The sequence below is a fragment of the Oryctolagus cuniculus genome, chromosome 6 (assembly GCF_964237555.1).
Source record: "Oryctolagus cuniculus chromosome 6, mOryCun1.1, whole genome shotgun sequence".
NCBI lineage: Eukaryota > Metazoa > Chordata > Mammalia > Lagomorpha > Leporidae > Oryctolagus > Oryctolagus cuniculus.
In genome coordinates this window covers 33,737,843-33,750,626 of record NC_091437.1, presented here as the reverse complement: position 1 = coordinate 33,750,626, position 12,784 = coordinate 33,737,843, and the positions used below count along the sequence as shown (strand labels likewise).

Here is a 12,784-nt window from a genome sequence, read left to right as displayed (position 1 = left end):
AGACCAGGAAGAAGCTCCGAGCTCCTGGCTCCGGATCAGCCCAACTCTAGTTGTTGCTGCCATTTGGGGAGTGAACTAGCGGAAAGACGACCTTTTCCTTCTCTCTCCCTCTCTAACTCTGTTTCTCAAATAAATAAAAATCTGGGCTAGCACTTTGGCACAGCAGGTTAATCCTCTCCCTGCGGCACAGGCATCCCATATGGGCGCTGGTTCTAGTCCCGATTGCTCCTCTTCCAATCCAACTCTCTGCTATGGCCCAAGTCCTTGGGCCCCAGCACCTGCCTGGGAGACCAGGAAGAAGCTCCTGGCTTCTGGCTCCTGATCAGTGCAGCTCTGGCCATTGCAGCCATTTGGGGAGTGAACCATTGGAGGGAAGACCTTTCTCTCTGTCTCTTCCTCTCACTGTCTGTAACTCTACCTCTCAAATAAATAAAAATATAAATAAATAAATAAATAAATAAAATATTTAAAAAAGAAAATTCTCTAAGTGTTTATCTCCAACTGGTACATACTCTCTTTATCCATCCCACAAAGAATGAAAGGGTTAAAATTGACTAAAGACACTGATTTTCATAGTTCTCTGGCTTTTTTTTTCTTAGTGGAAAAATTCCCTATTTAATTCACATTAAGTTTCAGCTACAATTTAAAGTGCATTCAGATCTTCATTATTGGTCCTTCATTTCTATGATACAGAATATAAGATCAACAGATTATCCCTATTTAGGGGACTCTCCTGGCATCTAAAGGCATTTGAGACTGCAGCCCTTGTCAAAATAAACATAGGCTTTCAAGAAGCTGACACTAAAGCAAATCTCATTCAACCGTCTTAGATTAAACCTCTCCCCTGAATACTGTGCTTTCCCTAACTTCAGGTTCATATTCAAACTCTCTCCTTGTACAAAACATCACTGGGTTACCATGAGTCTGAAACAACAAAATGCCATTAAAGCAAGGTGACTCTGTAAGTTATGTGGTATCAGAACTAGAAGTGCTAGTGCATTCCTTCTCTTCCCCCATCCCCATTACTTTCCCTTCTTCTGGTGTAGAAACAGTTCACATAATCATACAAAAAGGGCATCAAGAGATTAAAAACTGTCTTTAACAAAATGTTAAGATTGAAAATCAATCACCAGGCTAGCCTGTGCTGCCCCCTCAGAGGAGAACAGCTCAGAAAATTTAATAAATTATTATCACGATGATGTTCCTATCATAGAATTGGTTTTTCATGCTCAAAGCTTGCAGTCAACCTCAAAATTGCATGATGGTGGTTATTATAACCAAATAGATTCTGAACTTCAATGGTTAGAGGGTCACATTTACAGTTAATCCTCCAAAAAGTATTACTTGGGCTTCATATTTAATTCAACTTCTGTTCTAACCCTCCTCTCTGTAATTTGTTTAAAACAACTAAAGGCAATATTTAATCATAAGCAGGCCCTCCTCACAGAAACATATCTGCAATGACAAGCACAACTTAAAAGCAAACATAATCACCTTGTTTATTAAATTTAGATGTATTTAAGGTCAACATAGTTTGAAGACAATATGTAAAATAAAAGCTTCTATGGTTACAAATGTCAATTCTGAAAACTACATGCAATAGAGGCTAGCAATGTGGCACGGTGGGCATTATCCAATTGAGCCCTACTGTTCTACTTTTGACTGATAGCTTCCCCTGCTAACATGCCTAGAAAGGTAATGGAAGATGACCCCAGTATTTGGGCTCCTGCTACCCATGTAAGAGACCAAAATGGAATTCCTGCCACCTGGCTTTGGCCTGGCCCACCCCTGGTCATTGTGGGTATTTGAGGAGCAAATCAGTAGATGGAAGACCTATCTTTCTGTCATTTTGCTTTTCAAATGAATATTAAAAAAAAAAAGACTACAAAACTACATGCAACGTAACACAGAAAATAAATGCTGCTCCATCTTTAATGCTACAGAACATTTTTTAAAAGTTACATAACGATCCTGTCCTATAATTCCATACAAAACCCCAAAAAACTTAAAAGTCTTGTGGTTAATTACGATGAACCAGATCTAAAAGTAAATTGAGAAAAGTTAAAAAACAAACAAAAACTCTTAAGACATTCACAAAGTACTTTTTTAAAGACCTTCAAAATATACATGTCAGTTAAGAGGGAAGAATTTTCAAGTATGACTACATTTACACAGCCAGTCCATACAACAAGGGGCAGAGGGCAAAAAGAACAAATTCATCCATGATGTTCAGCAAGAAACCAGGTTTATTTTTTAAAGAAAAATTAACCTAATTTATATAATTAAGTAATCAGAAAACACTCAAATAGATGGGGCCAGCACTGGAGCACAGCGGGTTAACACCCTGTCCTGAAGCACCAGCATCCCTTATGGGCGCCAGTTCAAGCCCCGGGTGCTCCACTTCCCATCTAGCTCTCTGCTATGGCCTGGGAAAGCAGTAGAGGATGGCCCAAGTCCTTGGGCCCCTGCACCCGCATGGGAGATCTGGAAGAAGCTCCTGGCTCCTGACTTTGGATCAGCGCAGCACCAGCCGTTGTGGCCAGTTGAGGAGTGAACATTGGGTGGAAGACCTATCTCTCTCTCTCTCTCTGCCTCTCCTCTTTCTGTGTAACTCTGACTTTCAAATAAATAAATAAATCGTTTTTAAAAAATAAATAAAAAACGAAACATTCAAATAGATATTAATTTCCTATCTACCTGATTAGAAACTAGCTCAAGAAATTAGCATGATTTTGTTTCCAAGGCACTGAAAGCAAATACAGAGAACACCAGAGATGATAAGACATACAGGAGGCCTAATCATCTAGCAGCCACTAAAGACAAACCAAACAAGCAGAAGAACAGAAAACTACCTGGTAAGAGCTTTAATGGGAATGTGACAGCAGAGCGGGAACCAGGTCACCTCTTAGGCTGGCCACCTTATGATACAAAAGATCAGCAAGATGGATAGCCTTCTGCAGCAAAGCTTACCTGGGACCAGAGGGGTGGGGCTGGAGACTGAGGTATGGTACCCAATGGAGGATCCCATGAGGTTGCGAGGTGGCACCAAACGAGCTGCCAACAGAGGAGGCGGTGTCCCCAACTGAAGTCGCTCAGATGCAGCAGCACCATGTTCACGAGAGTACATGGGCTGTCCTATAGAGGAAAGAATAGGAGGGCAGCTGGGATTGAGAGTCCAAAGCTTCTCTTAGATAATGATGTACTTATTGAGACTCTGAATGAAGAACAGAGAAATTTTACCAACAGGAACAGTAAAGGATAAAGATGTTACTGAGATTTTTTTCTGACTCATGAAAACTTAGACATGTAACTAGTTAGGATGTGTTGATGCAAAAAGAAAGACTAAGAATTAGGTAGCACGACTGCATAACCCCATCTTTTACGATCTTAAATGGAGTACCTATGTGTTAGTTTTGCTCAAAGTTGAACAACCTCATCAACTTACTAGACAAAGAAGCCCTGAGCTAAGAATTTTGTATCCAATAAGAAAGAGATACATAGATATGTATGAAGGCTGTCACATACCAAAATTAGACAAACAAGGAGCAGGAATAGATGCTGGGTTGGGATGCCTGAGTGAAGTATCAGAGTGCCTAGATTTAACACCCTTCTCTAGCTCCTGCATCCAGACTCCTGATAGTCTAGACCCTGGGAGGCAGTGGTGATGGCTAAAGCAACTGAGTTCCTGGCATTCAAATGAGAGACAAGTATTGAGTTCCTGGCTCCTGGCTCTGGCCCGGCCCAGTCCAGTCCTGGCCACAGTGAACATTTATGAAGTGAACCAGGAGACAGGAACTCTCTCACATCTTTCTCAAATCAAAACAAAAAATCCTTCACTCCATCCCCTTCATACAATTTCAAATTTGTACAAGATATATACTCCCACATCTGGGAGCAGAAAAGACAATAATAAAGGAATTAAAAATAAATTACCACAAATGTACCATCACTGAGAATAACATTAAAAAGAAAAAATGAAACAATTTAACAAAACTGTGTTATCCCTGTGAACAAGTGAATAACAAATACAGAAAAGGAAAAAAAGAGACTAAAACAAAAAAACAGACTACCATTGAACATACTAAATTATTTCAGGTATTAAGAATCTCATTTTGAAAGAAAGTACATTTAGAGGTATATACACTGATGCAAGAATGCACACAATTGAAGCCAAGTCCTATAGAATAGGATTAGAAAAAGACAAGGTATCAAGGAACAAAACAGTCCTTTTTCCATTTACTAGAATCTTATCCAGTAACAACTCCAAGTGAAACATATTTCTAAAACTTTGTCAGTGTTTTATATCAAGTATATCTAATAACTGTCTCATAGTAAATTAGAAACTCAATGGCTAGTTTGCAAAATGTCCACCAAAAAACAAAGTTTATATAGAATTTTTCCTTAACATCTGATTAAATGTCCTTAAAAGTTCAGCAATTCCTACAGATTTTTAATACATCTCAATAAGACAGGCTACAGGCCTGCGCCGCGGCTCAACAGGCTAATCTTCCACCTAGCGGCGCCGGCACACCGGGTTCTAGTCCCAGTTGGGGCGCTGGATTCTATCCCAGTTGCCCCTCTTCCAGGCCAGCTCTCCACTGTGGCCAGAGAGTGCAGTGGAGGACAGCCCAAGTCCTTGGGCCCTGCACCCGCATGGGAGACCAGGAGAAGCACCTGGCTCCTGCCTTCGGATCAGCGCGGTGCGCCGGCTGCAGTGCACTGACCGCAGCGGCCATTGGAGGGTGAACCAACGGTAAAGGAAGACCTTTCTCTCTGTCTCTCTCACTGTCCACTCTGCCTGTAAAAAAAAAAAAAAAAAAAGGCTACAAAACAACCATTTTGATTTCATGGTCAATGTTTATGAAAAATAAATAAGCTACACTTTACCACTCTTCTCCTATAAATGTATAAAAGGTGATAAACCATATTGTACAGCAGACCACATAACTGTATTTAGCACCAATCCTTTCAAAAATTATATTAAAAAAGGATCATTCATTACACTGCAAAAACAATTCCTCAGTGATCTGAAAATAGTTGTATGATCTGTTACAGAAAACGCCTTATGAAGAGTGACCTATCAGCAAAACATAGCATTCTACACAAAAATATGTGAAGAAAAACAACCTCAGGCCACATGATGACTTTAAATACACAAAGTATTAAATATATTAAGTATTATTCAATTCATCAAGTATATCTAATAACTGCCTCTAGAAATTAGAAACTCAATGGCTAGTTTGTACAATGTCCACCTTCAAAACGAATGACAACATGTAGTTCAAACACTTCAGAAAGATGGCTGCTTATTCAAATTAAACCAGATTTTCTTACACACAGCTATTAAGATCTCTAAATAATACTTCTAGAAGAAACAGGTTTCTTTAAGACAAAAAGAGCTGATTCTAAGACTGGGCAAAAAACAGTATCCCTTATCCTTCCAAAAGCAAGACAGTTATCAAAGAATAGCTTGTCCAAAAAACAAGGCTACCAAGAGCAATCATGAAGAAGCTTCCCACTGGCAAAGCTGAGACAATGTGAACATGAGACAGGACTACAATGGAGTGAAAACACATCAAACATGTTAAAAATTCATGAGTTCATAATGATAGTTTAAAAATAAATGCAGTGGTCCCTTTGGAAGACAGAGGGAGCCAACTCATTCTGCAAACCAATAAATGAAAGGAAACAAGTTTTATCCTTTCATGTAAAATGTGTATTTCAGGTTAACCAAATGGTTAATACTGCCAAGTTTCACTTAATAAAATGTCAATAATAAATGTAAGAGAAACTACAGAATTAGAGTATCAAATGAAATAGCAGATTCAGGTAATAATCCAAAGTAGTCAAACCATGAACAACTTTTAAAATGGATGGATCACAATGAAAATAACTGTACATACTGATCAATATTTCTAACACAGGAGACAAACAGACATTAGGAGCATCACAATGATGAGTACTACAGTAAGAAGTATAGAAGTATATAACCCTAACTGTAACATGTTCTTTCCAAAAACAGGGACAAAAAGTCATTCTAATGAAGTGTCTAGATATAACTTCCAATTTACAGGAAATACAGGAATGTGTTAAATAACCCTAGGAAATGCAAATCTGCCAAGTCCAGAATGTGAGAAAATTCTTCAGGACAAATGATCTATTCCTTCAACAAATAAATGTCTAGGAAAAAGAAAAAGTTAAGGGAAACTGTTACAGATTCAGGACATCTATTAACTGCATGTAGTGCATAGCTCTGGATCTAGCTTCAAATAAACCAGCTATAACAGGATATTTACAATAAAATGGGAATATATAAGTATCAACTACATATCTGTTAGAAAATTTGGGGGGAATGTGACAATACCATGATTTTGTCTGTGTGTGCGTCTGTGTTTAATCTTTATCTTTTAACAATACTAAATTTTTTTCAGATGGAATGTTGTTTCGGACTTGTTCTAGCATAATCAAACCAAGAATAAGTTACAGATGAAGCTGGATTAACCATACCTCAGTAACTTTTGAAGCAGAAAGTGTGTACACACAGATTCACTAGACTACCAGCTCTCCTCAAGGCTTTCACAATAAAAGTTTTTTAAGGGACCTGTACTGTGGTGTAGCAGGTAAAGCCACCACCTGTGATGCTGGCATCCAAACTGAGCGCTGGTTGAGTTCTGGCTGTTCTGTTTCTCTCTTTTTTTTTTTTTTCTTTTAAGATTTTTAAAATGTATTTATTTGAGAGGCAGAGTTACAGAGAGAGGGAGAGAAAAGGAGAAAGGTCTTCCATCTGCTGCATCACTCCCCAAATGGCCACAACAGCCGGATCTGAGCTGATCCAAATCCAGGAGCCAGGAGCTTCTTCCGGGTCTCCCATGTGGGTGCAAGGGCCCAAGGACTTGGGCCATCTTCTACTTCTTTCCTAGGCCATAATTAGAGAGCTAGATCAGAAGAGGAGTAACAGGACAGGAACCAGCACCCATATGGGATGCCAGCACTGCAGGCAGAAGCTTAGCCTACTACACCACAGCACCGGCCATGTCAGCTGGGCTGCTCCACTTCTGCACCTGGGAAAGCAGTGGAAGATGAACCAAGAACCTGGCCCCCTGCCACCTGTGTGGGAAGCTCCTGGTTTTGGTCTGGCCCAGCCCTGACCATTGAAGTCATCTGTGTGTGGCCATTTCGGGAGTGAACCAGCAGATGGAAAATTTCTGTCTCTGTTTCTCCCTTTCTTTGTGATTCCAACTTTCAAGTACATAAAATAAATCTTTAAAAATGATTTTTTTAAATTAAACAAGTTACAATAATGGTAAAGATAAAGCAGTCAGAATTCACATTCATTCAACTTTGTTTTTGGTCAACACAGAGTAATAGGATAATTCCGAACCCCAAGCACCCCAAGTTCATGTTCCCATTTAAGTTGTTTCTCTGTCTTACACATCTGGTATCAGTTTTTACATTCTTGATTATTAACCAAAAGATAGTCTTCATTCAAAGTAAAACTTAAGTCATCTTCTGTAACTTTCCTAATTTCATTTTTAATAGTACTCACAGGGAAAAAACTTGTAAGATAACCGTTAAGCTGAAAGCTAAAATCTAGAAAAAATAAAAAGCAACATCTTCCAAATATTAACCAAGTTTACCATGCCTCCTGCTTCAGAATGTTTCATGGCCTAAATGGTGCCTGGTGCATAGTACGAACTGAATGAAAAGTCACTTAAAGAAGAGGTTAAAGCTTAAAGTATCCAAATGACAACGTTGAAATGGGTACTCGGACAACTAATGCAACATGAATCAAAGTAAAATACAGGATGAGACACTGATTCACTTTTCTAGACATTAAACCATTGTATGAGTGGTTATGTATTCCACAGAATTAAATGAGCAAATCTCAAGCTTAGTAACATAGTATTTTCATAATAGTTAGAGGAAAATTACTTTTTGAAACAAAGATTATTTATGTGAATTCACTTGAAGGGTGGACAATTACCTTCAACTCAACAGTCACCAAACATGTCACATTCCCATTAGTTTTTTCTCACATTCGATACAAAATTTTACCAATTATAAAATATTTCCATGCATCTTCTTCAAGGAAGTAGAAGACCAACCAAATATAAAACAGAAAACAAGTATACTTTACTTAAAAATGGCCCTGACAGAGGGACAGCATTGCAGCACAGCAGGTTAAGCTGTCATTTGCAATGGCATCCCATATCAGAGTGCCAATTCCAAGTCACAGTCCTCTGGTTCTGATCCAGTTTCCTGCTAATGTGCCTACGAAGGTGGTGGAAGAAGGCTCAATTGCTTGGGCTCCTCTCACCCACATAATAGGCAGGGATAGAGCTCCTCAATCCTGGCTTTGGTCTCACCCCTACTTAACCATTGGGGCCTTTTGGGGATAAACCAGTGGATGGAAGTTCTCTCTTTCTCTTTGTCTCTGTATTTCCCCACTCTCTGTAACTCTGCCTTTCAAACAAATAAGTTAAAAAATATTTCAAAAAAAAAAAAAAAAAGATCCTGAAAAACACCAAAGTGACTTTTTGGTTAAAATGTATAAATACTACAGAAGATATGGCTGTTTTTCATGGATATATACTGCTGTCTCTCCAAAGTTTTTTCATAGTACATCTATCTGACATTAACTTTCTTTCTTTTTTTTTTTTTTTTTGGACAGGCAGAATTAGACAGTGAGAGAGAGAGAGAGAGAGAGAGAGAGAGAGACAGAAAGGTCTTCCTTCCCTTGGTTCACCCCCGAAATGGCCGCCACGGCCAGAACGCTGCACCAATCCGAAGCCAGGAGCCAGGTGCTTCCTCCTGGTCTCCCATGTGGGTGCAGGGCCATCCTCCATTGCCTTCCCGGGGCACAGCAGAGAGCTGGACTGGAAGAGGAGCAACCAGGACAGAATCCGGTGCCCCAACCAGGACTAGAACCCGGTGTGCCTGCGCTGCAGGATGATTAGCCTAGTGAGCCGCGGCGCAGGCTGACATTAACTTTCAAACAGCATCAGGAATCATGTATATCCTATCCAGTTGTGCAATGGGCTACTTCTTATTAATTCTTTTAACATTCTTTCAAAACAAGTTACAATTGTAGACTAAACATTTTATTATTTTTTTAAAGATTAATTTATTTACTTGAAAGGCAGGGTTACAGAGAGGAGAGAGAGAGAGAAAGAAAGGTCTTCCATCTGCCTGTTCACTCCCCAGATGGGCACAACAGCTGGAGCTGGGCCCATCCAAAACCAGGAGCCAGGAGCTTTTTCCAGGTCTCCCAAGTGAATGCAGGGGTCCAAAGACTTGGGCCATCCTCTACTGCTTTCCCAGGCCATAGCAGAGAGTTAGATGGGAAGTAGAGCAGCCAGGACTCAAACCGGCACCCATATGGGATGCCAGCACTGCAGGCAGCGGCTTTACCCACTACACCACAGTGCCAGCCCCAACCCTTTATTTTTTAATTAGTTCCTTTGTGACCTGTTTGTTTTTTTCTTTTCTTCAAAGATTTATTTATTTTATTTGAAAGGCAGAGTTAGAGAAACAGAGGCAGAGACTGAGAAAGAAATCTTCCATCTACTGGTTCATTCCACCAATGGCCACAACTCCCAGGTTGAAGACAGGAGCCAGGAACTCTGTCTTGGTCTCCCAAATAGGTGTCAGGAGTCCAAGCACTTAGGCCATTGTCAGCTGCTTTTCCAGGCTCATTTAGCAGGGAGCAGGACTGGAAGTGAACAGTTGGTGCTCATATGGGAAAACAGCATCACAAGCAGCAACTTAACATGCTGCAAAACAATGCCAACCTATGTTTTCTAAGATATTCATTTCATTTAGTCATACCAGCAAGATTTACTAAAATTGGTTTTTATGTGTGTATGGGTAGTGGTTGTTAGTTTATGTATTTCTCTCCATGGTCAGATTTTTAGGTTCTCAGACGAACCATTTCTTACTCATCTATTTCCAGTACCTAGTATTGAGCAGACTTCTATTTCTACCTCCAGAAATAGAAAAATTAAAAAATCCAGATTTCATTTTTCTGTTTACTTTGGGTCTCTAGGGATATAATTTTCACAACTAAATAGCAGCTGAGGGGCTGGTGCTGTGGCACAGTGGGTTAACACCCTGGCCTGAAGTGCCAGCATCCCATGTGGGCAACGGTTAGAGACCCAGCTGCTCCACTTCTGATCCAGCTCTCTGCTATGGCCTGGGAAAGTAGTAGAAGATGGCTCTGGGCCTTGGGCCCCTGCACTCGCATGGGAGACCAGGAAGAGGCTCCTGGCTCCTGAAGTCTGATCGGCGCAGCTCCAGCTGTTGTGGCCAATTGGGGAGTGAGCCACTGGATGGAAGACCTCTCTCTCTCTCTCTCTAACTCTGACTTTCAAATAAATAAATAAATCTTTAAAACGAAAATAGCATCTGATACGCTGTTTCCCATTAGTAAATGTTTTCTATGCTGTGAATTTAATACTAATTGTTAATGGCAATGAAATAGCTATAATTTAAACTTTCTCTTTATGATAGTTCAAGTTCTCTATTATATTGCAAACATACATATAACTGTTTACTTCCTTTTAAGTAATGCAAGTTCTGATTTTTTTCAAATCAGTGATTATAATATTTAGGAAAGTAAACTGAACAATCTGAAAGGTTCAACTTACCTGGCTCAAAGACAATTAAAAATAATTCTTAATCAACATAATTTCACAAAGACCTAAAAACTGATGACTGACTATACTATACCCCTCAACTTTTTGTAATGTTTAAATTGTTATTAGGGGGACTGGTGCTGTGGCACAGTAGGTTAACCCTCCACTTGTGGTGCTGGCATTCCATATGGGTGCAGGTTCTAGTTCGGTTGCTCCTCTTCTGAGCCAGTCTCTGCTATGGCCTAGGAAAGCAGTGGAAGATGGCCCAAGTGCTTGGGCCCCTGCACCTGGCTCCTGGCTCCTGGCTTCAGATCACCTCAGCTCCAGCTGTTGTGGCCATTTGGAGAGTGAACCAGCAGATGGAAACCTTTATGTCTCTCCTTCTCACTATCTGTAACTCTACCTCTCAAATAAATAAATAAAAATAATAAGTAAATAGTTATTAGGAACTACAGTATAGGTTTTCAAATTTCTCTACAAACTTTAGAATTAAATTTTAGGTTTTTAAGAAAGGAAGAAAATCATAAACTTGTTTGCACAACAGAGCTATAAAACGTCTGATATGAATAGTCTATATCTTCCAAAATATTCAGTTGCCAATCAATTAAGTATCTTTAAACAATGAAACCAACCTCTAAAGCAATAACTCTCATTTGTCAATAAGTTAACAACTTTTATTGGAATAAGGCAAAAATGGGAGGAAATGTGAATATTTCATAAAATCAAGTAATATTAAGGACTATTCTTTATTCTGAGATTGTATTTTTGATATAATAAAGTTTTTTTTAAGTGATGTTTTCACAGACTGCCCTTAACCTGGCAAAAGAAGCAGCTGCTAATAACTCAACTGGCCCCTCAAATTTCCTAACAAGGACCAGCATTGTAAAGAGTGGGTTAAGCTGAGGCATACAACAGGATCCCACGCTGCAGCACCATTTTGAGTCCCAGCTACTCTGTTTTGGATCCAGCTCCCTGCTAAAGAGCCTGGAAAGGCAACACATGATAGCCCAAGTCTTGGGACCCTGCCACCCACATGGGAGACTCAGATGGAATTCTGCCTGGACCAGCCCTGACTGTTGTGACCATTTAGGGAATGAACCAACAAATGGAAGATCTTTCTCTCTGTCTCTCCCTCTATGCCACTCTACCTTTCAAATAAACAAAACAAATCTTTAAGTTTTCTAACAAATATTACCAGTCTTTGAAAAATCAAAGTTTGAAATTTCTGTTCCAAAAGAACAGAAAAAATCCATTGGACTCCAATGCCTAGCACATAGTAGGCATTCAATAAATATTGGCTGAAAAATATTTTTTTTTAATTTGACAGATAGAGTTAGACAGTGAGAGAGACAGAGAGAAGGGTCCTCCCTCCGTTGGCTCACCCCTAAAATGGCCGCTATGGCCGGAGCCGTGCCGATTTGAAGCCGGGAGCCAGGTGCTTCCTCCTGGTCTCCCATGCGGGCGCAGGGGCCCAAGCACTTGGGCCATCCTCCACTGCCCTCCCGGGCAACAGCAGAGAGCTGGACTGGAAGAGGAGCAACAGGGACCAGAACCTGGTGCCCACATGGGATGCCAGCGCCGCAGGCAGAGGATTAACCAAGTGAGCCACGGTGCCAGTCCCGGCTGAAAAATATGTCACTGAAATGATAAAGGTCAAATTTTTCAAAAATAAAGCAAAATGGAATGTTTATAGTGTGAGCCACAATGTGAAATTCAATGATATAAAAACTGCTGTTATTTGCCAATTTTTTTAACATTAAATATAAACTGGAATTCTTATCATGAGTCACAATACTCTTTTTTTTTTTTTTAAGATTTATTTATTTGAAAGTCAGAGTTATATAGAGAGAGAAGGAAAGGCATAGAGAGAGACAGAGAGGTCTTCCATCTGCTGGTTCACTCCCCAGATGGCCACAACAGCCAGAGCTATGACAATCTGAAACCATGAGTAAGGGGCTTCTTCCAGGTCTCCCACGTGCATGCAGGGGCCCAAGCACTTGGGCCATCTTCTACTGCTTTCTCTGATCATAGGAGAGAGCTGAATCAGAAGTGGAGCACCAGAGACTCAAACCGGCGTTCATATGCGATGCTGGCACTACAGGCGGTGACTTTATACCTTAAGCCACAGCACCGGCCCCCACAATACTGTT

The 12,784-nt window shown here is 40.2% G+C and overlaps 1 protein-coding gene across 8 annotated transcripts in view; it reads right to left on the bottom strand.

The window, feature by feature from the left end:
• RBM27 (RNA binding motif protein 27) overlaps positions 1 to 12,784 on the bottom strand; it is a 107,888-nt gene that overhangs the window by 38,053 nt on the left and 57,051 nt on the right. For 4 of the 8 annotated variants that reach the window (XM_008255173.4, XM_008255174.4, XM_002710287.5 and 1 more), the window contains one exon: positions 2,971 to 3,135. The exons of the other annotated variants lie outside the window; for them this stretch is intronic. In XM_008255173.4, coding sequence (XP_008253395.2) covers positions 2,971 to 3,135 — 165 coding nt within the window. The remainder of the gene's footprint in view (positions 1 to 2,970; positions 3,136 to 12,784) is intronic. 8 annotated transcript variants of the gene reach the window in all.